The sequence below is a fragment of the Vipera ursinii genome (genome assembly GCF_947247035.1).
Source record: "Vipera ursinii genome assembly, chromosome: 6".
NCBI classification, from domain to species: Eukaryota; Metazoa; Chordata; class Lepidosauria; order Squamata; family Viperidae; genus Vipera; species Vipera ursinii.
In genome coordinates, this window is record NC_139515.1 from 12,558,191 (window position 1) to 12,585,058 (window position 26,868).

At 43.4% G+C, this 26,868-nt stretch overlaps 1 protein-coding gene across 1 annotated transcript; it reads right to left on the reverse strand.

Annotated features, from left to right (window-relative positions):
• Window positions 1-1,611: 1,611 nt before the first annotated feature.
• Window positions 1,612-25,444, reverse strand: SAMM50 (SAMM50 sorting and assembly machinery component). Its single transcript, XM_083366315.1, has 15 exons — window positions 25,246-25,444; window positions 22,126-22,236; window positions 20,124-20,225; window positions 19,220-19,307; window positions 16,925-17,031; window positions 15,795-15,925; window positions 15,295-15,382; window positions 14,143-14,271; window positions 13,722-13,793; window positions 11,536-11,622; window positions 9,732-9,802; window positions 7,519-7,586; window positions 4,101-4,247; window positions 3,786-3,927; window positions 1,612-1,795 (listed from the first exon to the last, which is right to left on the reverse strand). Exons 1-15 carry the CDS (start codon window positions 25,264-25,266, stop codon window positions 1,750-1,752), a joined length of 1,410 nt encoding a protein of 469 aa, XP_083222441.1. The 5' UTR covers window positions 25,267-25,444; the 3' UTR covers window positions 1,612-1,749.
• Between the last annotated feature and the right edge of the window lie 1,424 nt (window positions 25,445-26,868).

Sequence of the window (26,868 nt, forward strand, 5' to 3'; positions counted from 1 at the left end):
ACTGCTAAAACTTGGGCAACTATGGATCATGCAACAGAACAGTGAACCCAACAAGCACATCAGCAAATCTACAACAGAATGGTTGAAAAAGAAAAGAGTCGGGTGTTGCAATGGTCCGGTCAAAGTCAAGACCTCAACCCAATTGAAATGCTATGGCAGGACCTCAGGAGATCTGTGCATAAAGAAACGCCCACAAAATCTCAGTGAACTGAAACAAGGTTGGTTGTAAGCAAGAGTGAGCCAAAATTCCTCCACAATGATATGAGAGACTAATAGTCATGCAGAAAATGATTATTTCTCGTTACTACTGCTAAAAATGGTTCTGCGAGCTATTAAATCATAAGGTTTACTTAAGTTTTTCACACGTGGCTTCTCCATTTTGGTTTTCTTTTTGTAAAATAAGCAATGGCATGGTGTAATGTGTCATATGTTGTTGTTCCATCTGAAGTTGTATTTACCTACTTTTTAAGAACTGCTAAGGACCAGGTGATTTTTACTGTGTCCTGATACATAAAACCATCAAACTCAGAAAGAGTTTGAAGACTGCCTTTAAAAATAATCATATGTTTTGAAATCCACAATGTTAGATGTTTTTATTCAACATAAAGGAGATACAAACTATCTTGCTGGAACTAAACTACACCCCCATCTCATTTGGCATCTGACCTGGGATCCTTTTTTTTTTTATAAAGATCAGAAAATCCAAAGAGATCCTTGGAAATGATCTGAAAGAAGCTGTCCAGGAGCCATTAGGAGAAGAACAAAAGCGGAAGTAGTCCAGGAATTATTACTCAGACTGCTTCCCCCCGCCGCCCAGCATTTCCGGGGGGGGGGGGGGGGGAGAGAAAAAACACAGAGAGACTTCTACTACCTAAGCCAGGGGTAGGCAACCTCGGCTCTTTTATGACTCATGGACTTCAACTCCCAGAATTCCTGAGTCAGCATAGCTCAGGAATTCCCACTCAGGAATTCTGGGAGTTGAAGTCCATGAGTCATAAAAGAGCCGAGGTTGCCTACCCCTGACCTAAGCCAATCCCAATAAAGTTTAGTTCTAGTCATTCTGTGAGTCATGCCCCTAATCTGTTCTAACTCATAGCTGACAGAAATCATGCTAAAAATAAGTATTTTGGGGGGGGGGACATAACTAACTTTGCCTGGTAATGACGTTTTTTTATTATTATTCTATGGCTTTTTAATAATAAAATGTCTTAGATGGAAAAGGTGCTACCTTTTGATTTAGGTTTATTTTTTTTAAAAAAAAATGATCTCAAAGACAGCTTTTTGAATCTGTGCACAGTGTGTCCTTTCTCCTCACGTGCATTCAATTTATTCAAAAAGAAAGACCAGCCCAGCACTCGGAAGCAGCCGGCTGCTGCATCTTCTCCTTAGGAAAGTCGCCAAGAAGTAGTAGCAGCTGGTTGATATCTCTGCTTTCACTCTTAATTTTACTCTGTGGAGTGACAATTTGACAGACAGTCTTCGTCTTTTTCTCTGGAAGCTGAGAGATTTCACTATCCATGACTGGGGTGATGGGATGAAAGCCTAGGTCTGAAGGCCATAGAAAAGGTCACATTGTCTTTGACCAAATCAAAGAGAAAACACTACATAAAGTATTTTTTGGGTTTTTAATTGAAGTTAATCCTTCATACATAATTATATTTCAAAAAATATATATATGGGATTATCACCCCCATCACACTTGAAATTCAGCTGCTCCTTTTGGACCAACACTGCAAAAGGGCGCCAACGTTACAGGAACCTTATTCCTGCTCCAAATTGAACTCCATCACATATTCTGGAAAAGAAAAAAGGAAAAAAAAGGGGGGATAGGTATGAGATCCTCTTTTTCCCAATAAATTCAAAACACTTTGTTTCGCTCCAGTATTTCAAATAAATAAATAAATTACTGGAAAATAAAGCCTCCTTTTGTACTGACCCAAGCGATAGCCCCATGAAACAATCTCTTCTAAATAAAAACGGAATTGTTGCAAACTTTCATCGGTAAGCTTGAGTTTCCAGACTAGAGATCAGAAATCATACTGGCAACATTAAGGACAATTTCTCATTTCTACCTAATTCACACTGCCATTTTCAGCCTCTTATTTGGTTTGCTTGCTGCAACACAAAACAGAGTTGAAGATGGTCTTCAGGTTGGATCAAGGTGGATCTGAGTAGATTGGCAAATCTATAATTTCCAAGTAATGTAACAACAACAACAAAAAGATGTGTTTTTTTCCTAAGACAGTTCAAAATTCCAGGAAAAATAAGAACAAAAATATATTTGCCAAAGGATTTAATCTTGAAGTCGATTTTTAATACCATTGAGTGTACAACAGGCTTATTTTGTGATTCAGTGTCTATTTGCTACAGCTATTTTCACTTTTCCAACATCTAGCATTAATAAAAATAAATGTTTTAAATCTAAAAGCTAAAGGCTGTGGATGCTTTCTATAGACAGGGAGACAAATGTCTCTACAGTACATTTTATCAATCTCTCTAATGTATCAAAGGAGTCCCTTTATTTTTGTTTCACAAAGGCAGCTTATTCTGTGTGCCTCAAAATGGTTTGGAATGTGCAAAACACATCAGATTGTGATCCTGAATGACTCATTCTTTTACTCTATAATCACTGAAAAAGAACCAATTCTCTACACATCATATAGAAGCCCGTGGACTTAGCAATCTAAACAGATAATGACAATGATAGTGTCATGGTTCCGACTAATGAAACGCTTGGGATGTTTTTGCTTTGACAGATAGGATCAAAGCTATACTTTTTTTTTGTAGGACGTTAAGGAGCATTTATCTCTGCTAGAACCCACTTCTGCTCTCAAGGCCCAATTTTGATTTTAGGTCAAATGAAAAAGACTTAACAAACAAACAAAAATAACAAACAAAAAATCCAGTTCCTTTCAGCCCAGGGTTTTTTGTTGTTGTTAGTTGCGAAGTCGTGTCCGACCCATCGCGACCCCATGGACAACGTTCCTCCAGGCCTTCCTGTCCTCTACCATCTTCTGGAGTCCATTTAGGCTCACGCCTACTGCTTCAGTGACTCCATCCAGCCACCTCATTCTCTGTCGTCCCCTTCTTCTCTTGCCCTCAACCTTTCCCAGCATTAGGCTCTTCTCCAGTGAGTCCTTCCTTCTCATTAGGTGGCCAAAGTATTTTGAGTTTTAGCTTCAGGATCTGGCCTTCTAAAGAGCAGTCAGGGTTGATCTCCTCTAGGACTGACCGGTTTGATCGCCTTGCAGTCCAAGGGACTCGCAGGAGTCTTCTCCAGCACCAGAGTTCAAAGGCCTCAATTCTTTGGCGCTCAGCCTTTCTTATGGTCCAGCTTTCACTGCCATACATTGCAACTAGGAAGACCATAGCCTTGACTATACGCACTTTTGTTGACAGGGTTATCTCTGGACACACAAAGAGATCCAGTACACTACTTGAATTGGCTGAGTGGTATGTATAAGGGTATGTGTAATTCTTGTCCTTACCTCCCAAAATTTGGAGATTACCCTTAAAAATTAAGGGTTGATCTCCTCTAGGACTGACCGGTTTCAATGCCTTGCAGTCCAAGGGACTCGCAGGAGTCTTCTCCAGCAGGGTAGGGGTATACAAAACATTTTGACTTAGAAACACACCCTTTGAAGTTGTAGACAGATGCTTGGACTATTCCAAAAATGTTTGCGCCCAGGTATTTTCTACTTGACATGGGATTATTATCTTGAAACATGAAGAGGCTTTGGGTATGTTCTGAGCTGTAGAAGCTGAACATAAAAACGTCAACGTACCTATCCCCACTTTGTACTCCCATCGGGATACAGTAGTTGAGTTCTAATCGTGCGATGTTTCCCAGCCTCAGGACTATGCCGGCCCCATAAGACCACCGGATGCACTCGGCCAGCTTTTGCAGGTGAGCCTTTGGCCCTTCACCTGAGCAGTAAAAAGGAAGATGGGAAGACTTAGCAACAGCCACTGGCCCAACCCATGCAGCTTGCAGAGCATACGTTAACCCCCCACGTTTCTGCATTTTGCACCACAGAAGCTTCTGAACATTCTTCAAGGCCAGCCCCAGGGTCAGCGCATTGCAGTAGTCCAGCCCTTACCGTAATTAAGGTTGCAGAGGTTGCCAGCGTTAAGGAAAAAGTGCATTCGGAAGAGATCTCCAAAACCGCCTTGACCTGGCCGAAAAGGAAGAGGTGTATAGAGATGGAGACCTCCAGCCCAGTAAGCTTCTCCTCCAAGGTAATCGCCTAAAACAGCAGAAAATTTTTGTCAGACTACAAATCCAAGAGACGTTTTCCAAAGCAAAAAGGTTCTTCCTTCTTCATCTGAAAGAAAAATTCGCCGTTGCCTTGCAGATAATTTGTCTCACACAAGAAATCAATGAGCTCTTTCAGGCAATGCCTGATAAATCTTAGCAAACAGTAGCAACACAGTTATAGCCAATGGAGAAGACTAAACTGCAAGATAAAAAGGTAAAAGATAAAGGTTCCCCCGCACATGCTGTTGTGATTCAGGGTCAGCCTGTGGGTTCGGGAGTTGGGTCGGACGACTCAGAGGAGGAGGAGGGGGGTGTTGAAGAGCTTGCTGAGGGGATTGGACAGCTTGATGAGAGCCCCCAGCAAGGCCCCTCTCATCTGGTCACGATGCAGACCCAGCTGTGTGAGCCTGACAGCGTGGATGAAGATGACCCACAGCTGGCCCTGTTCAAGGACGCCCGATGCAGGAGGCAGTCAGTCAGGAGTAAACAGAGGGAGGCAATGGGGCACCTCGGAAGGAGGCACAGAGAGGCCACGCCCTGAACTGTATTTAAGGGGAATGTGTGGGAGGGCTGGTTTGCTGAAGGCAACCGCTTGGATTGTTCCTGCGTCTTAGCTCGTGTTGTCTTGCTCTTGTTTTATCTGAATAAATTTGGCAGGCTTTATTCCAGCCTCTTGCCGTTCGTAAAGGGGTCGTCCCTGCTTTTGCTGCAGGGCCGGTAGCAGGCTGGTACAGAACACATGCGTGCTACTCGTTTCCGAATCTAAGGGCCGGTGCTCATCTCCGTTTCAAAGCCGAAGAGCCAGCGCTTGTCCGAGGACGTCTCCGTGGTCATGTTTTAATATTTAATATTTATATATATTTTTATTGTTTTTATTGTGGGCAATAATTTAATTCTTTTTTAATTTTTGTATTTTTGTACTTTTAAGATATGCCCTGTTCACCGCCCTGAGTCCTTCGGGAGAAGGGCGGTATAAAAATTTAATAAATAATAATAATAATAATAATAATAATAATAATAATAATAATAATAATAATAATAATAATAATGTGGCCGGCATGACTAGACGCCAAAGGCTCACAGAACGCTGTTACCTTCCCACCGAAGTGGTCCCTATTTTTCTACTTGCATTTTTACGTGCTTTCGAACTGCTAGGTTGGCAGAAGCTGGGACGAGTAACAGGCGCTCACACTGTTACGCGGCACTCGGGATTCGATGCGCCAAACTGCCGACCATCTGATCGACAAGCTCAGCATCCTAACCCACTGAGCCATGGCGTCCCTATATAGCACACACCAAGGGTCAAAAAAAAAGCATTCCAGGGACACTAAATAAACAGATCAGCCAACACACTCACTATCCTGCTAAGATCTGCGTTTGTCCAAGTACGTCTCTGTGGTCATGTGGCCGGCATGACTAGACGCCAAAGGCTCACAGAACGCTGTTACCTTCCCACCGAAGTGGTCCCTATTTTTCTACTTGCATTTTTACGTGCTTTCGAACTGCTAGGTTGGCAGAAGCTGGGACGAGTAACAGGCGCTCACTCTGTTACGTGGCACTCAGGCTTCGACCCGCCAAACTGCCGACCTTCTGATCGACAAGCTCAGTGTTCTAACCCATTGAGCCACCGCGTCCCTTAACTGCAAGATAGGAAGCTGTAAAAAAAGAAAAAGCAACAGCAGCATTATTGAGTACGGTTTGTTAGCCAGTTATAAATCTATCTGGTGGTGATGCTGTCTGTTCCACTTTTCTAGCTTACCAAGGAGCAGGCTGTAGTCTACTCTGTCGAATGCCTTGCTGAAATTGAAGTATACCATGTCCACAGCATTTCACCTGTCTACTAATTTAGTCACTTTGTCAAAGAATGAAATAAAGATTGAATATAATTAGAAAGAGGTTAAATCTTCTATCTAAAGCAAATTACAATATTCTGATTTAAGACATCGCTAGGATGCCAGAAAGTGAAGAAGAACTAAAGAGCCTCTTGTTGCGGGTGAAGGAGAGTGCAAAAGTTAGGTTGAAACTTAACATTAAGAAAACCAAGATCATGGCATCTGGCCCTCTCAATTCCTGGCAAATAGATGGGGAAGAAATGGAGGTAGTGACAGATTTTATTTTCCTGGGCTCTAAGATCACTGCAGATGGGGACTTTAGCCAAGAAATTAAAAGACGCTTGCTCCTCGGGAGGAAAACCATGGCAAATCTAGACAGCACACTAAAAAGCAGAGACATCACCCTGCCAACAAAAGTGCGTATAGTCAAGGCTATGGTCTTCCCAGTTGCAATGTATGGCAGTGAAAGTTGGACCATAAGAAAGGCTGAGCGCCAAAGAATTGAGGCCTTTGAACTATGGTGCTGGAGAAGACTCCTGCAACTGCAAGGCGATCAAACCGGTCAGTCCTAGAGGAGATCAACCCTGACTGCTCTTTAGAAGACCAGATCCTGAAGCTAAAACTCAAAATACTTTGGCCACCTAATGAGAAGGAAGGACTCACTGGAGAAGAGCCTAATGCTGGGAAAGATTGAGGGCAAGAGAAGAAGGGGACGACAGAGAATGAGGTGGCTGGATGGAGTCACTGAAGCAGTAGGCGTGAGCTTAAAGGGACTCCAGAAGATGGTAGAGGACAGGAAGGCCTGGAGGAACGTTGTCCATAGGGTCGCGATGGGTCGGACACGACTTCGCAGCTAACAACAACGTCCACAGCATTTCACTGGTCTACTAATTTAGTCACTTTGTCAAAGAATGAAATAAGATTGAATATATTTAGACAGAGGTTAAATCTTCTATCTAAAGCAAATTACAATATTCTGATTTAGATATTGCTAGGATGCCTGTGACTATGCTCAGGGCATTCCATTCCATGTAATTTCACAACTGACACACCAATCAAAGCTGTGCAAAAGCCGCCTTAGTCACAGTCCCCACTTGCGCTGTAAGCAGAGTCCGAGAACTCAGGGGGAACTCCCAATTGTGACTGTGCTCTTGGGGAGCACAACTTCATTCAAGGCCAAAGATGGCACAGTTCTGAAATTACTCAGCCTCTGAAGGAAAATCTCCCTCTTTTTTGAATTAGAACCTCTTTTTCTAGATCTAAATCCTGGCAGACTCCAGAGCGTAGCATCCATTGCTTTTTCTCAACAACCCAGGATGGAGGTTTATAGATTACAAGTAAAACTGCTCAAATGTTAAGCAACCTTTTGGCAAGAATGGTTTGACCTCTTAACACAACTGCAAAGCAACTGCTTAAAGAAATGCATACCTTCGCTTTGAGGTCCAATACTGTACATGCTGAATCCACGTACACTTGTCGGGCCACCAAGATAAAATCTAAAGGAAAAGTGGAAGGGAAAAAAAATCAAGAAAGAGAAATATCTGTCTATATTACAAACTGCTAAGCGAATAATTGCAACTTGAACATTTTACAGCGTAATCCGCTTTATGTACTCTTGGACATCAGTCTCAATGATTTTGACATTTTTTTTCCCCCACTGTACATTTGCAGCTTGGGTAGTGCAAGTACTGCAATAAACCTAGGGCCCTACCTTAAAGAGAGGGAGTCTTTGTGATTAACAACTGAAAGTGAATTAGTATATTAATACTACTACTAATAAAATAGTTATGTTCTACCAACAAACACAATGGCATGACAAAGTAGCAACAATAGTGCATTATTTTACTGTTTCTGGCCATATGGCTGTGATAAACTGATTTGATCTGAGTGCATTCGTCCATCTGCAAGAAATACCATTTGCCTGTAAGTAAGAACTGTGGTGGGAAAACAGAGCAAGTGAAATAGAAGAAGTAACAGGAAATGAAAAAGCTAAAGTTCTCTGGGATTTTAGAATTCAAACAGACAGGCATCTGCCACACAACTGTCAATAAGAAAGGCAAAAAAAAGTCTGGATAGTGGATGTGGGAATACCTGAGACAGCAGAATACAAGAGAAAAAACTGCACAAGATTAATTAATTAATTAAGGAGAAACTTCCTGACAGTGAGGACAATTAACCAGTGGAACAGCTTGCCTCCAGAAACTGTGGGCGCTTCATCACTGGATATTTTTAAGAAGAAACTGGACAATCACTTGTCTGAGATGGTATAGGTTGTCCTGCTTGAGCAAGGGGCTGGACTAGAAGTCCTCCAAGGTTTCTATTCTTATTCCTATTCTATTCTATTCTATTCTATTCATTCCATTATCTATTCTATTCTATTCTATTCTACTCTATTCTATTCTATTCTATTCCTCTATATTCTATTCTATTCTATTCTATTCTATTCTATTCTATTCTATTCTATTCCTCTATATTCTATTCTATTCTATTCTATTCATTCCATTATCTATTCTATTCTATTCTATTCTATTCTATTCTATTCTATTCTATTCTATTCTATTCTATTCTATTCTATTCTATTCTATTCTATTCATTCCAATATCTATTCTATTCTATTCTATTCTATTCTATTCTATTCTATTCTATTCTATTCTATTCTATTCTATTCTATTCTATTTGAATACCACTGGCACTGGCAAATCATCATCAGTCAGTTGCAAAAGACAACTTTACTGAGAACAGCTTACATCCTGCAACAATACCTTTAGCATCACAAACATCCATCTGTTTATCCCAGGTCCCTGGAAAGGACTCGACAGGTAGACAAAAATGTCAAACCGTGTCTGAATATCTGGCTGACTACGTGATGAACCATAATAATGCAGTAATGCTATCAGTACTAAGAAAGATGGATCAGTCAGTCACCAAATATAAAATTGTCTAAGCCCTGCACAGGACGTTATTCAGAGTTTCAGAGTTAATTCAGTGAAACATTCCCCTGCTAAAATAAAGCACATGTATTTCATATCTACGTCTTACATTTCAGTTTTATTTTACAAATGGCAACAAGTTTTCTAATTGGATTATTTCTGATTGATTAACTGGATTCCTGGAACAAGCCCATCCACTTATTTTATTAAGACAAGCTGTTTTTAAACTGTTGACTGGCAAAAATGTAACAGAAGCTTCATAGTCTTCTGCACAGTAGATACTAATCCATTACGACTGCTAGCTATTATCCACTGCTAAACCATTATATGCTCACGATAAACAATTTTTAATCTATTATAAGCAGTCCTCAACATACAACCACAATGCAGCCTGGAATTTTCATCATGAATCATGACAGTTGTAAGTGACTGGACCTGGTTTTATCCAGAGTTTCAGTCTCGGCAACTTTTGAACTGAATTCTGGGAGTTGAAGCCCACACATCTGAAAGCTGTTGAGGCTGAAGAATACTGGTTTAGGTAATGCTGCTCAATGGCGAACTCCTCCATTTCACCAAATGGAGGAATAGGTTCTGTGGACCTCAACAGGGAGGGTGTATGAAATATGTCATGGGAATTTTACAAAGTGTGCCTACCTGTAATGGAGGGAGAGAAAAAATCCAATCCAAAGCACACCAATCAGTTTTACTTACCTGTCTGCAATACTAGATGGTTTGTCTCCGATGGGAAGCAACATTCCACCCCAAACAGAAGCTGAGAGAACCTTCAGAAAAAAACAGAAATCTCTTAAGTAAAAGCTATTGATGACAATTCAGAATATGCAAATAAAATAAAATAAAACATTTAATCAAACTGACTTTTTTTTGCACACACTTTTCTTAATAAACATTTTCACTGCAGAAAAGCATCTGCATCCGTGCTCTCCAAAAGCTCTGCCAGATCCTCCTAGGGCAGGGTTAGGCAACCTTGGCTCTTTTATGACTCGTGGACTTCAACTCAGCTTGAAAACCTCTCCATTTCTCCTCAGCATGGCTGGCTCAGGAATTCTGGGAGTTGAAGTCCACGAGTCATAAAGCGGCCTAGGCCTAGGCCAGGGGTAGGCAACCTTGGCTCTTTTATGACTCGTGGACTTCAACTCCCAGAATTCCTGAGCCAGCATGGCTCAACTTGAAAACCTCTTCCTTTCCCCTGAGCATGGCTGGCTCAGGAATTCTGGGAGTTGAAGTCCACGAGTCATAAAGCGGCCTAGGCCTAGGCCAGGAGTAGGCAACCTTGGCTCTTTTATGACTCGTGGACTTCAACTCCCAGAATTCCTGAGCCAACATGGCTCAGCTTGAAAACCTCTCCCTTTCCCTTCAGCATGGCTGGCTCAGGAATTCTGGGAGTTGAAGTCCACGAGTCATAAAAGAGCCAAGCTTGCCTACCCCTGGCCTAGGGAGATGGAGGCAGGAGAAAAAGCTGGAGGCCACTTTCAAAAGTCAGTCAAAAGAGAAGCATACTGTACAGTACATTATTTCCTTGACCATCCCGTATACAACAACTTTGAATTGGTTTCAGGTGTTTTTTTAATCTCATGAAAATAACTAAGCTTTATCTCGTGCAAACTTTTTAGTTATCTCCAAACTTCCATTACGATATTACCAAATCCTTCTGAAACTGCTTTAGGTTTTGGAAAAGTCTGTCCTGGGATAGGGAGAGGCTGCTATCCAAGAACCTATGAGTGAAATCTCTCCTCAGGACATTCCCAAAGCGATAACGTCTCTGCAGTTCCTCTCTTTGAAAGAGCTTGTCAGCATAAGCCAGTTTCTTAACTTTAGCAGCTTTAAGATGAATGGACTTCAACTCCCAGAATCAACTCGCTTGCTGGCTGGGGAATTTTAGGAATTGAGAAATGCTGGTGTAAGCAAGGAACTGATTTTACACTGACCGATTCATTCAGTGCTACAAATTGTGCAGTTAAAAATAAAAATTCCAAACATGCTATGACTGTCAGCTGCCACCTCAATGTTTGCCTGTGCTTTCCTACTATTCAGTGATAGACTAGTCCCTATTATTCAGTGCCATGAACTAAGAGGAGGGGGGGGGGAAAGCAAGGGGGGGAACGAAAGTTAAGCGCTGTATTTATTCGAGACGCTGCTTTCAAGATCGCCCAGCACACCAGCTGCACACCATCCTGCACTTGAACTGACCATTACGAAAACATCCTGACTTAATCAGACTGGTCACACGGGGGTGGGCAATGGGAGGTAACTAAAGGTGAAAAAAGTTAAACCAAGGGATTTTGGTGCACGGTGGTCAGCTCTGGCTATGCATTACTGCGACAGAGTTGACTTCTAATAAAAAAATATACCTTTCTCCACAAACGCAGCCAAGGATCGTTTCTATTTAAAGGTTTTAAGTGGCGGCAGGTCTGACAAGGACATTCCAAACGAACGAGGAAGGAAAAGTCATTTCCTGCCACGAACAATGAATGAAAGGCCGAAGTGGAGGACTTACGGAATCCCATATGAGGCGCTTGTTTAACTGAAGTTCAAAATCCTCCTTCAGAAAGCTCACATCGCCACCAGTATATCCAGCAAGCTCCTGGAAAAAAAAAGGGGGGGAAATATTTTTGGGAAGGGGGAATTCAGAGACAATAAACTGGGTCCCTAATCATCTACTGATTTTAAACTAATACATTTAGTGCTGGCTATCAATGAAAATAACATTATTTCGAAAACTGATCGACTGTGCACAACGCCAAGCTATATGACTGATTTGGATGGAGGAATTTATACTGCATACCTTGCACTGCAGAAAGTATGATAGGACCATTGATCTGGAGGAACTTTAGAGACCTCCAATCCCCTTTCAGTGTAGCATTTCTAACAACCACCCAGTCCCTTGGGAAGACTGCCTGTTCTGTCCCAGCCTACGTACGTCCTTGTTAAATGCACAAGGACAAAACCCCTTTGGACAAGTAGGCTGGAGACTCAGAAGAAAACAAAATCCCTTTTAAATATTGGTAACCAACCTGCCAAATGGTCCAAAAACAAAGGCAACAAAACACAATCCAAACAGAGAAAATTGTCCACGCGAAACACAATGCAAAACAGAGAATTATTCACTGGCAATACCAACAGAACACAATCCCATGGAGTACTTTGCAACGAGTGTCTTCAGCAACCAGCACCGCCCACACATTCCCTTTTTGTAATTCAGTCCTCAAGGCGTGGCTTCTCAATGCCTTCTCCGCCTCCCCCAGAGTCACCCCATTGCCTCCCTCTGGCCTACTCTCCTGGCCTGTCTTCATTTGCGGGCGTCTCTCATGTCCTCCAGCTGTGTGTCCTCCAAGTCCGACCCAGCCTCCCCACAGCTGTGTCTCATCCTGAGCACGAGCGGAAGGGCCAGGCTCCTCACTGGAATGTAAGTCTTGGAGCTCATCAGAGCCTTCCTCCGCCTCCGATGGCTCCCCAGGCCCCTCCTCCTCCGATTCCCCAGACTCAGCTGCCGGGATCACAGGCTGGCACGGAATCACAACACTGCCAGTGAAGGAGAACTCGCTACATCACGTGGAGCCTATTCCAACAGCTGACTGTCATACTGTCAGGACATTCCTCCTGATGTCCAGCCTCAACTTCCTTTGATGGAGTTCTAACTTATGGGCTGTGGTCCTGCCCTGTCTTCCTCAATGTGACAACTCTTCAAGCTAACTAAACTCTTGATACATTTTCATTTGAGTGTCTCTTCTGAAGGCTAAACATATCCAGATCCTTTAGCTATTCCTTGGTTTCTAGGCCCTTCTCTGAATGCGTCTGTCAATGTCCATTTTAGACTGAGATGCCCAAACCTGGACGCTGGATACAGAGGGGTCCTTGGTGCTCTCTGACCTTGCTTGTTTTCTTGCTGATGTTTCATTACGCAAACTAGGTAACATCATCAGTGCAAGTAAGGAGTGTGGTTCGCTGTTAAGTCTGTATTCTAGTCTAGCTTGTTCTGTCCGCGTTGGTGAGGAGATCAAATCCACCAGCAGGGCAAGCCACCAGAATATATACTGACAGCAAACCGCACTCCTTACTTGCACTGAGGATGTTACCTAGTTTGGGTAATGAAACGTCTGCAAGAAAATAAAGCAAGCTCAAGAGAACAGCAAGGACCCCTCACTTCAACCCTGAGCTACACATATTCTCTTTTATTTGTACAGGACACGGAACAAAATTACTTCCTGTGATCTAAACCCTTGCTTCTTTTTAATGCACCGCAAGATAGCCTTGGCCTTTTTAGCAACTGCATCACAGTGCTGGCTCAGGTTTAATTTGTGATTGACAAGGATTCACCATTCCCTTTCTCCTTTCTGACTACTGCCAGACCTGTGTAGCGGTAAAGCATCAGTCTAGAAACTGGGAGATCGTGAGTTCTAGGCCCACCTGAGGCACAAGCCAACTTGGGATGACCTTGGGTCAATCCCTTTATTTCAGCTCTAGGAAGAGGCAACGGCAAACTACGTCTGAGACCTTGCCAAGAATATTGCAAGGATTTACCCAGCAGTTGCCAGGAGTCAACACTGACTTGATGGGGGGGGAAGCCACCACCCCACCAGATTCAATTTCCCCATACTCAATTTGGATTTTCCCTGTTCCTATCCAAAAGCATTATTTTTCTCCACATTACAATGAAACTTACAGTTAATGAGGTATTAATACCTGATTTATCTTCAGCAAAGCTCCTCGTTTAGGCAAGATTGAAGTGTTTCGAGAATCAATTACCATGGCATGCTACAAACAAGGAACAAAATATGATGTTTTATGAGACAGAATTAAACGCCAACATTGCTAAGTTGGGAAAAAGTTGCTTGGAATGTATTATTCTTTATTTCATTGTTAAAAGAGACCTTCAAAAGGAAAACAAAATGGATTCTCTGGCAATTTTAAATTAAACGTCTCCATAATTCTGCAGAAACGGTAGACCTGAATGTTTCCTATGACAAGACTGGGCAACATTCATCTCGCTAACCTTTTTTTCAGCACTAAAAAAATCGCCTCATTCACCATGTCAAACAGCCACCATTTGGCAAACTGCGTTACTTTAAAATTCACATTCAATTTTTTTAAAAAAAAATCTTACAGATACAGAAGACTTGAGTGAGTGTCCACTTTCTTCTCGAACAGAAAATGAGGCCGTTCTTGAAAGGCAGCCCAATTCTCTCCAGACAGTTTCCCATTTTAGTGTGTGGTTGGTCTTCCAGATAGGAAACTGAAAGAAGTAAGTTCAAACTTTGGGTGAGGAAAATATGTAATTTTCTCCATCTTCCATTTGTACGCTTGTGGAACTAATGTTAAGAAGACTGAGCTCATATAATAAAGCATGAATTCACATATACAAAGTGGATGTCTTTATTATCAATAATCAACAAAATTATGAAAATTTATATAGCAGTAAAACTTTTTCTGTTGGCATAATGTACAGTACAGGTAGTGGTCGACTTACAGCTGTTCATTTAGCGACCATTCAAAGTTATAACGGCACTGAAAAAAGTGACCCATGACCATTTTTCACACATACAAGCAGGGTCACATGACCAAAATTTGGCCGCTCAGCAACCGGCTCATATTTATGACGGTTGCAGTGTCCCCAGAGTCATATGATCGTCTTTTGCCATCTTCTGACAAGCAGTCAATGGAAAACCAGATTCACTTAACCGCTGTGTTACTAACTTGACAACTGCAGTGATTCACTTAACAAATTTGGCAAGAAATGTCGTAAAATGGGGCAAAGCTCGCTTAACAAATGTCTCACCTAGCAACAGAATTTTTGGGCTCAATGCGGCCGTTAAGTCAAGAACTACCTCCTTATCAGTTTTTCTCAACCTTTGCCATTTTTAAGTTGTTTGGACTTCAAATCCCAGAATTCCCCAGGCGACAGAATATTTGGTTACCATGCAGACAATGGGAGTGTTTTATATCTGAAAGAAGCAACCGATCAACAATCTCACCAGTTTGGCCAGATATTAGCTTATGAAAGGCAAAATCCAACTCCTAAAAAGGTATTATATGGCATGCTGAATGGTTTTTGTTTCTCCAGGATCACAAAATAAGCAGGCACACCTAATGGGGTTTTACACTGTTTGACTGGAAAACCCAGGGGCTCAAACAGTTGCAGGTGTTTGTTTTGCTAACTCTAAACCCCTTTTCTGAAATCCAGTCAAGAGCACTGTGCCATCCCAGTTATTCACCATCGTTCGCTAACCAGTAGACCATGTGGCTCCATTTTACCTACATTGACTTCGGTTGATATCCCTCTGTCAGTTTCACGAAGGGAACTCCAAGGAAATTGCCCAGTTACTTTGTATACATTGAGAGAAATGCTAGAAACAAACAAGACACCAAATATAATAATAATAATAAAAAAACAACCCTGCAATAAAATTCAAACATAGACTTGAGAAGGAAAGAACACTTCTATTCCATTTGTCTCTATGAAGGATTTGATCCTAAAGAACAAAACATACCATTGCACAGAGAGTTGCTTTTTTTGGTCCTTTTAAGGTTAGGATTAAAAGAAAAATCTTATAGATTAAAAAACAGTAGCCCCCAATTTAATGCTTATCAATGATCATACAGTCTTTACTCGGAAGAAAAGTCTTTCGAACCTTACAAAAACCTAAAGAACGGCCCATTTACGTTTACTTGGAAATAAGCCCTCTCGATCTAATGGGAACTTTAATATGAGACTCTAAAATATATGCCCACAGCATTCACGTACTTTAAAACTCTTACTTTCTTTCAAAGTGACCAGGCTGTGGCTTGAAGACAGAGAGACCGTATGAAGTTTCTTTGGTGCCATAGGAAAACTGGAATGTCACCTTCTCAGCACGCCCAAAAATATTAGGCAGCTTGAGTCCAAGGACCTGTAAAACATGATAGATGCTAAACTAGTCTGTGGCTCATACGTATACATGCTCTCTACCATTAGCTTCTCCTATCAACTTTTTAAAACTTTCATTCTCCTGCAATCTTGAAAATCCAACTCTTTGGTTCTTAACATTAATCGTTCGGTATTTTGTTATTGTCAGCCAATAACATTATCTTCCTCCAGACAATAAAGAAACTACTTCTTGTTCTCTTACTCCAGGGGAAGGCAACCTTGGCTCTTTGATGACTCGTGGACTTCCAACTCCCAGAATTCCTGAGCCAGCCATGCTTGAGGGAAAAGGGAGAGGTTTCCAAGCTGAGCCATGCTGGTTCAGGAATTCTGGGAGTTGAAGTCCACGAGTCATAAAAGAGCCAAGGTTGCCTACTCCTGGCCTAGACCTAGGCCGCTTTATGACTCGTGGACTTCAACTCCCAGAATTCCTGAGCCAGCCATGCTTGAGGGAAAAGGGAGAGGTTTCCAAGCTGAGCCATGCTGGTTCAGGAATTCTGGGAGTTGAAGTCCACGAGTCATAAAAGAGCCAAGGTTGCCTACTCCTGGCCTAGACCTAGGCCGCTTTATGACTCGTGGACTTCAACTCCCAGAATTCCTGAGCCAGCCATGCTGAGGGGAAAGGGAGAGGTTTCCAAGCTGAGCCATGGTGGCTCAAGAATTCTGGGAGTTGAAGTCCACGAGTCATAAAAGAGCCAAGGTTGCCTATCCCTGTCTTACTCTAAGGTAATGGTAAAGGCTTCCCCAGCCCAATCATGTCCAACTCTAGGAGGTGGTGTTTCTTACGTTAGTCTAAGGTGGACTAATCTAAAAGCTTTGAACTTGTCTTTCTAAGTAATTATAGAATAAGCATGTAAAATGGAGAATGTACACTTAGAAAACTATTTTCTCAAAATGAAGCCAAACTGTGTTTATATTTAAAAGGCCTAGCTATCATATTTCAGAGCTGACACTCAGCAGCAGCCGCCAATAATGCAAGACCTACCATGCTTCCTTCATTATTGCCAACCATGGTGTTGTAACTTCCAGTTAATCTTCTCAGTTCCGTGACTTCAAAGGTTACATCTAATCCATTTGGAAGAGCATCATTACCTAAACCCACACACATGTGCATTTGTTAGTGAAGACAACAGCTCTGACCCTCTTGCCAAAAAGATATGCGCAATTTGAACAGTGAGATAAGATTCAGATTTAGTTGCACAGAATTTTTAATGTGAGAACTGGGCAAGCTGGTTGTGATTTACTTGTCTCGGTGAGGCTGGAGCAGGCTGGGGTAGTGGTTACAGGGCCAGACTGGCACCAAAGAGGCCCAGGCTGAAAGTTACCGTCATTCTCTTTTAGGTTTCAACTGGGAAAGTTAAGAATCTCCAGACACCTGACCCTTTGCATCCCCAACTCTAGCCATGTACCAGATGGGAGTGGGGGCAGACAGCCGCAGAGGCCACCCAATTTCCCAGTCTAATATATGCAGTCTGATTCCAAGTATCCACCATGCTCAAGCTCTGACATAGTTAATTAAAATACTGATCTCTGCTTAAAGGTCTCCATCTGTTACTGGGTTTTGCTTCCTTATGAAATACTGTGGAAATTTCAAAGAGTTCTAGCACTGATCTTTTTCGTGGATGTTTTTAATATAACAATTTAAAACTAATTTGGACAAACCAGACCTCAAAACAAGTAAGAAACACCTAAATAGGCAACGGCCGTTGGAAAGACTATTGGACTGGGTAAAACAGGCACGGAGGCAATATCCAAACTCTAGCCTATGGAAGAAAGATAAGCCCTTCCAAATTCCCTATCGCTCTTCTTCAGCATGCTCACTCCTGCAAATGCAGGATGACGTCTGCAATTGCTTCGATCCTCAGCAAAGAGATTTGGCAATATCCCCAAGCTTCCATTTACACAATAGGAAGGAGAGATGGTGGAAGAGCAAGCTTATCCCTTGCCTTGGGCCATCGAATTAGCTGGGCCTTATTACTATGTATGGCAGAAAGTGAAGAAGAACTAAAGAGCCTCTTGTTGCGGTTGAAGAAGGAGAGTGCAAAAATTGGGCTGAAACTTAACATTAAGAAAACCAAGAGCATGGCATCCGGCCCTCTCAATTCCTGGCAAATAGATGGGGAAGAAATTGAGGTAGTGACAGATTTTATTTTCCTGGGCTCCAAGATCACCGCAGATGGGGACTGCATCCAAGAAATTAAAAGACGCTTGCTCCTCGGGAGGAAAGCCATGGCAAATCTAGACAGCACACTAAAAAGCAGAGACATCAACCTGTCAACAAAAGTGCGTATACTCAAGGCTATGGTCTTCCCAGTTGCAATGTATGCAATGTATGAAAGTTGGACCATAAGAAAGGCTGAGCACCAAAGAATTGAGACCTTTGAACTATGGTGCTGGAGAAGACTCCTGCGAGTCCCTTGGACTGCAAGGCGATCAAACCGGTCAGTCCTAGAGGAGATCAACCCTGACTGCTCTTTAGAAGGCCAGATCCTGAAGCTAAAACTCAAATACTTTGGCCACCTAATGAGAAGGAAGGACTCACTGGAGAAGAGCCTAATGCTGGGAAAGATTGAGGGCAAGAGAAGAAGGGGACGACAGAGAATGAGGTGGCTGGATGGAGTCACTGAAGCAGTAGGTGTGACCTTAAAGGGACTCCAGAAGATGGTAGAGGACAGGAAAGCCTGGAGGAACGTTGTCCATGGGGTCGCAATGGGTCGGACACGACTTCGCAGCTAACAACAAATTACTATGTATAAGCTGCACTCTTCCTTTTTATTTCACTTGATTTTTATTTATAAATTTGCTCCAAGATTGGCAAGTTAAAAGACTTAGCTATAAACAGATAAAATAGGGGGAAACAGGACTTTAACTGCCCTGACATCAAGTGGGAGAAACTACATCAAGTGAGAGTTCGAACAGGTTCCTGAAGAGCCTAGCTGACATTGCTTGTACTCTTGATGCCTAAAATCTCTAGAGTGAAATAGCAGTTCCTAGTTTTCTATCACTTGTTCTGCACTACGTGATTCTGGGAAGAGTTGCTCAAAAGTAGATTGAACAAAGAGCAGTGAACAATACCACAAAGCACATGTTTTAAATTACGAGTAAGACATTTTAAAAAATTGCTACAATGGATGGATACTCATCAAGGAGAGAAGCAACCTAGAACTAAGGAGAAACTTCCTGACAGTGAGAAAAATTAACCAGTGGAACAACCGGCCTCCAGAAGTGGTGAATGCTCCAACACTGGAGGCTTTTAAGAAAAGTCTGAACAGCCACTTACCTTGACATGTATCAATCAGTACATCAACTTGTCTGAATATTCCTAGGCGAAGGAGCTTTTCACGAGCTTCATGTGATTTCCTCATCACCTTCAAAATATAAAAGGTTTAGCTTCACATCTCAAAACATAATCAAATTAGTACAAGTATTTCCAATGCCAAAGTGATAAATTGACATCCATTAATTTGGTGCCAATTAATACAACTAACTCAGTGAGCGCTGCATCTTCATAAAAGAAATTGGATTCCCCAACTACTGTACAGGAACTACAAAATCTGATTTTAATTTCTTTGGACTACATATTATGTATTCATCCTTCCGTTAAAAAAAAAATAACCAACTCCCCAGAGATATTTTACTGTCTTGAAAATCAGTTCCTTCTCTCAGATATGTGCACGGATACATATTAGATACAGTAATTTACTGATCCAGATTTCAAGATCGGATGCAGAATTTCCACAGCCCTTGAAGGGTAGGAAAAGATCACGGCAACATGGAAAAGCCACACAAAGGCACCGCCATTAACTATAGAATGTTTCATGTAGTTTAATGAAAGTAGGCAACACTGAAGCTTAAAACGCCTGTGGCACCTCATTTCATACTCAAATCAGAGGCTGAGTTTGAGATAATTTATACTGAAATGCTCTGAATTAACACTATGTTACAAGCAATCCCTGACATTCGTAAATCTGTGTCCATCAGAAAAAAAAATCAGTCTCTTTCCACAATCCCAAATTGACATAGCTCAGAACCTGCTTCCAAAATACTAAAAACATTTAAGTCAAGTTTTGCAAGATTTTTGGCACACAAGTTGATCATATTTCTAAATTTCTACGGAATTAAATAAAGATGTTAATACAATACAGTTGTTCGAGATTTTTGGAAAGCGTGTTAAGGGTACTCACATCAATCAGATTTTTGGCTTTGAAAACTTCACCAATTTCATACATGATAATATCATCTTTAGTTCTTCCAAGTCCATCGAAGTGGACATGTTGAACGATAACCTAAAAAGCAAAGTTAATAAGCATTAAATAATGGGCAGATGTTAGAAATTATTGCATTAGTAAAGAGTCCATCAGCGTGAAGGTTTTGACACAGATTTTGTGAAGAGATACATTCAATATTAAGCAGATCCTCTCCTACCTAAAAGTTGGGAGTATCTAGACTAAGCAATTTTGGTGAGAAGACCAATATTTTTTAATTGTTCCTTCAAAACTGAAGCCCAGGCTTTTATTTTGATTAAGTTAAATCAAACAAAATGCCTCCCCTATTAAAAACATTAAATACTTCGTCTTAGTTTTTCTTGTATGTTTCCCAAAAGAAGTATTGTAAGACTTATTTTTTTAAAAAAAATACTTTCTAACTCTGTAAAGCACAGTTGTCTTACGTGGCTTAGGCCCGGGACATTTGCAGGACCGTCTGCTGCCAGGAACGATTTCCCATCGCCCTGTGCGCTTGCACAGAGAAGGCCTCCTCAGGGTGCCATCAGCCAGACAATGTCGGCTGGCGACTCCCAGGGGGAGGGCCTTCTCTGTTGGGGCACCTACTTTGTGGAATCAGCTCCCCCGGGAGCTCCGGATGGCCCCAGACCTTTGGTCCTTTCGTCGTGACCTTAAGACATATCTTTTCCAACAGGCCGACCTGGACTGATGATAATGGGGTTTTAATTATGATTTTAAATGTTTTTATTGGTTTCAGTGGGACTTCGACATAATTTAATTCTTTTTTAATATTTGTATTTATTGTATTTTATTGTTGTTAGCCGCCCTGAGTCCTTCGGGAGATAGGGCAGCATACAAGTCTCATTACAAATACATAAATTATAAATAAATAGATGCATCATTTGTAACAGCACTCATTTTTACTGCATACCTTACAGTACCCTATCAGTGGTTCCCCCACCTTTTTTGGTACCAGGGACCAATTTGATGGAAGACCATTTTTCCACAGACTGGTTGAGGGGAGTTCACAACCTAGATCAGGGGTGGCGAACCTACGGCACGCATGCTACAGGCAGCACGCGGAGCCATCCCTGTGGGCACGCGTGCCATCACCCAAGAGGGAGGTGAGGCCAGGCTGCCCTGCCCCCTCTCCACGTGCTCCTGCGCTCTTGCTCTCTTTCTGCACTGAGAGTCAGGGAACAACTGCAAGAGCTGGGCGGATCCGGGCTGGATGGTGGAGGCAGCTGCAGCACGAGTCCAGGTAAGCCTCCGGAGAGATTTCATGCCCCCACTCCCCCCGGCTGATCATTTTACGATGCTCCAGTGGCCCAATCCGGGTATCAGAGGCCTGCAAAACACTTCTGCTGCCCAGATCTAGGGCTGCAGAGCAATTTCGCTCCCCCCACCCAGCCGATCTGGGCAGCAGAAGTGTTTTCAAAGCTTCTGGAGTTCATATCCATGGCCGTGGGGCAATTTTACGATGCTCCAGAGGCCCGATCTGGCCATTGGAGGCCTGCAAACCGCTTCTGCTGCCCAGATCTAGGGCTGCAAAGCGATTTCGCTCCCCCACGGCTGATTTTCCAGGCCTCCGATGCCCGGATCGGGTCGCTAGAGTATCGCCCACTCAGTAGCCACGCCCCCAGCACCCAGCGATGCATAAGTGGGTTTCGGGTTGCAGTTTGGGCACTTGGTCTCAAAAAGGTTCGCCACCACTAACCTAGATCCCTCTGATGCGCTGTATGCAGTAGGGCTTGTGCTCCTGTGAGGTGGAGCTGAGGCAGTGATGCTCATGCTGAGGAGCGGCTGCAAATACAGATGAAACTTCATGCGCTTACCTGCTGCTCCCCTCCAGCTCTGCGGCCCAGTTTCTAACAGGACACAGGCCGCTACCGGTCTGTGGCCCAGGTGTTGGGGACCCCTGGTCTACCTAATCAAGGGGAAGGCAGGTAGCCCTAATACTTACATCTTTATTTTCAAGAATTTCTTGTTTGGTTTCTGGTTCAACCTCCACAAGTTCTGCTTCTTCGCCTACAGCACCAAAACCAGGACTAGTCGTGGGCAGAGGCTCCAAACTCTGAAAATGCAGATTCAATAGCTTATAATCAATCAAATAAACGACTGGATTACCGATCTGTTTCTTTTTTCCAAAAACAAGTGTATGTATTAACTAGGTAGCATCACCATCCTTTACACTGGAAACCTACATACAAGGGGTAATGCATTCATGCCACACAGGTGTGCATCGCTATTTCATTACAAATATTAAGCAGTTGGGGTCTCTACAGACAAGCCCTGGGTTAACCACGAAGGACAACAAGTCAGTGCGTGGGGCACCAGAGTTTCTTTGCGTAGCGGTCATCTCCTTAATTCCTTCAGTGCCACACTCAACTGTAGTTTTCAGCACTTATTGAGTCTTAATGTCCTGGCAGTTAACCCAGGAATTTTCAATTGTGACAATTTTAAGATGTGTGGACTTCAACTTCCAGAATACGTCAGCCAGCACGGATGGAGAATATTTGCACATTAGGTCAGGGGTTTACTATGGCTCACCAAAATCCAGAGTGAATAACACCTGAACCAATATGGGTAGTCCTCGATTTACAACCACAACTGAGCCTAAAATTTCTGTTGTTAAGTGCGACATTTGTTAAGCGAGTTCTGCCCCCGTTTTATGACCTTCCTTGCCACGGCTCTTAAGTGAAGCACTGCAGTTGGTAAGTTAGTAACTCGATTCTGGCTTCCCCATCGACTTTGCTTGTCAGCAGGTCAACACAGCAACCGTCGTAAGTATGAAGCAGTTGCCAAGCATCTGAATTTTTATCACATGATCATGAGGATGCTGCAAAGGTCATAACTATGAAAAACAGTCGTAAGTCATTTTTCAGTGCCGTCGTAACTTTGAACGGTCACTAAACAGTCTGTCATCAGCCGAGGACTACCTATATAATAATAATAATAATAATAATAATAATAATAATAATAATAATAATAATAATAATAATAATAATAATGATAATGATAATAATAGTAGTAGTAGTAGTAGTGGTAGTAGTAGTAGTAGTTGGAAGGGACCTTGGAGGTCATCTAGTCCAACCCCCTGCTAAGGCAGGAAACCCTAAACCATTTTGGACAAATGGCTGTCCAGTCTCTTCTTAAAAACTTCCAGTGTTGGAGCATTCACCGCTTCTGGTGGCAGGTTGTTCCACTGGTTAATTGTTCTAAATTTCTCCTTAGTTCTAGGTTGCTTCTCTCCTTGAGTAGTTTCCATCCGTTGCTTCTTGTCCTGCCTTCGGGTGCTTTGGAGAAGAGCTTGACTCCCTCTTCTTTGTGGCAGCCCCTGAGATATTGGAATGCTGCTATCATGTCACCCCATCATCCTTCTCTTTATTAAACTACACATACCCAATTCTAGCAACCGTTCCTTATTTGTTTTAGCCTCCAGTCCCCTGATCGTCTCTGTTGCTCTTCTCTGCACTCTTTCCAGAGTCTCAACATCTTTTTTTTACATCGTGGTGACCAAAACTGGATGCAGTACTCCAAGCGTGGCCTCGGATCCACAGTGTGTAACCCATGAACTGTCTTGATTATGGGATGCCAATCTCTTGAAAGCTCCTCTGGGTGGGACCACGCCAAGAATAAAACAATTTTTTTTAATATACCCTGACAGCATCTTTGTGTTATCCAATGAATACATTGTGTCTATTTGGAGAGGGGGAGGGGGAGACACAACTGAACATTGGCTAAAAAAATGAGAACCAGTCTGAGGAGCAGTGAAGAAGGTGAGAAACCAGGAAGCTCTGAGGATCGGGCGCGGGGGGGGGGGGGTCGGTCCCACCTCTCCGTCCAGCCTACCTCGCAGGGTGGTTGTTGCAGGAGAAAGTCAAGGTTGACTCAGCCTTCCATCCTTCCGAGGTAGGTAAAATGAGGACCCAGATTGTTGGGGGCAATTAAGCTGACTTTGTAATAATGCCGCTTGGGTGTGTGTGTGTGAAAGCCCTAGATTCACAGCTCTCCTTAGAAGATCACATAGGAGCAGTGACTAGGGGGGCTTTCGCCCAGGTTCGTCGGGTACGCCAGCTACGACCCTATCTGGACCTGGATGCCTTGCGTACAGTCACCCATGCACTTGTGACCTCTCGTCTTGACTACTGCAACGCTCTTTACATGGGGCTGCCCTTGAGAGCCACTCGGAAGCTTCAGCTGGTACAGAGTGCAGCGGCACGAACACTTTTGGGGGCTTCCCGATACTCCCATATTACACCTCTCCTCCGTGAGCTGCACTGGCTTCCAGTTGCCTCCCGAGTGAAATTCAAGGTGCTAGTGATGACATATAAAGCCCTACATGGCATGGGTCCGGATTACCTACGGGAGCACCTACTGCCAGCGTCAACACCCCTCCGTCCTGTGCGCTCCCACAGAGAGGGCCTCCTCAGGGTGCCTCCGGTCAGAGAATGCCGGCTGGTGACCCCCAGGGGGAGAGCATTCTCGGTGGGTGCGCCAAACCTCTGGAACTGCTTGCCAGCCGAAATCCGGATGGCCCCCGACCTTCGCACCTTCCGGCGCGACTTAAAAACCTACCTATTCCAGCAAGCCGGCCTGGCCTGATAGATCTGGGATTTATTTGTTTTATTACTGCTTTATTGTATACTTGCCTGCTCTGTACACCGCCCTGAGTCCTCCCGGAGAAGGGCGGTATATAAAACAAATAAAATAAAATAAGTAAATAAATAATAAGCAGGCGTATACATAGAATGAAGGCTACTGCTAAGCTTGTAAGCCGCCGCCCTGAGTCTTCGGAGAAGGGCGGGATATAAATGGAATTCAAATTAAAAATAAAAATAAAAAAAATAAACGAGGGCAGGCAGGTTGCTTTAAGGTTGCAGAGAATTAAAGTCGACTACCAAACGCCACCAATGGACGCACTGCCACATTTGGGGGGTGGGGGGGTCCCACTTTATTGAAAACAGGAGAGGGCTAAGCGTGGAGGCGCTCTGCCCACGCCCAGAGGACCACCGTCGGTCAGAGGGTTCCCCACCCCACCCCACCCCGCCACCCCAAGGTCAGCCGGGCGAGCGCTCCTTACCCGCGCGTGAACCGTCCCCATGGCCTCGACCTCGACAGCCGGCCGCTCCGCCCTCCGTGCAAGACGCCTCTTTTCTCCACTGCCGGAAGCTGCGAGGCGATGGTCGTTTCTGATTGGCCCGAAGAAGAAAAAAAGGGCGGAAGGAGATCGGGTCCTCGGCACAAGTGTGAGACTTTAGACTCCGCAGGGGGTCTTCAAACGTGGCCCTTTTACGACTTGTGGACTTCAACGCCCAGAATTCCTCAGCCAGCGTGGCTGGCTGAGGAATTCTGGGAGTTGAAGTCCACAAGTCATAACTTGGCCCTTTTATGACTTGTGGACTTCAACTCCCAGAATTCCTCAGCCAGCGTGCCTGGCTGAAGAATTCCGGGAGTTGAAGTCCACAAGTCATGAAAGCGCCGAGTTTGAAGACACACACTTTAGAGAGAGAAAATTTAGCAAAGACTTCCGGCCGTTCTCTCGACCGGCTCTTTCTCTCCTAGAGCGGCAGGGCCTTTAAGGTGCGAGAGGCCCGAGCGGCCACTAGAGGGCAGCAAAGGTACGCCGAGAAAAACAAAACAAAACAAAACAAAAACCTCTTCGTTGCCATCTGGCTGAAGCAGGGGTCTTCAAACTTGGCCCTTTTATGACTTGTGGACTTCAACTTCCAGAATTCCTCAGCCAGCTTTGCTGGCTGAGGAATTCTGGGAGTTGAAGTCCACAAGTCATAAAAGGGCCAAGTTTGAAGACCCCTGGGCTGAAGGCTGTGTAGCCTCGCCTTTCCTTCCGTATCTTAAAGGGATCTCTACCGAGTTTTCCATTTGCTTCTAAGTACGAAAACTACCCTGAGACGTAGGCTGGGGTGAGGTGGGGTGAGAGCAGAAGTTCCTGGTCGCCTCTGCCGCTAAGTGAACCTGGCTTCCCCATTGACTTTGCTTGTCAGAAGGTCGCAAAAGATGAGCACATCACCTTGGGACACTGTCATCGTCATAAATATGAACCAGTTGCTGAGCATCTTGAGTTTTGAGTACGAGACCATGGGGAATGCTGCCTAGGTCATAACTTTGAAAAAACGGCCCTAAGTCACATTTTTCAGCGCTGTGATAACTTTGAACGGTGGCTAAACGAACCGTTATAAGTCGAGGACTACCTGTAATCCTAGAACTGTAAAATCGTCGGGATTAAAGGCCTGAGAGTTCATTCGCTCAATGGAGGATCCACCAGAAAAGTGTGTTTCAAACTTGGCAACCTTAAAGAGGTGTACCAAAGGAGATTTTTCAAGAGGCAACTGGACTTTCTGGTTTTCCCACCCTGGTTTGAAAGAAGGGTTAAAGAGAGCACCTTTGTCAGAGGTGTCCCACTTGCAATGTCAGGTGATGTGTTGCAATGTATCGTGACTTTTTTTTCCCCATTGCCAGCAATAGAATGGGTGCAGTTTCACCATGTCGCCTCCGGCCCGTGGGCCACCAGTTTGACTCCCCTGAGTTATGTCAGAACTGAACAGAGCTTTCTCAACAGAGGGGATACAACATCATCTATCTTAGCTAGTACTTAGCTATGACTACCACTAAGTGTTGCATCTTATGATTTATGATGAAGTGTTGTATTTCACAACTTATGAAGAATGTACACTGAGAGCTTATG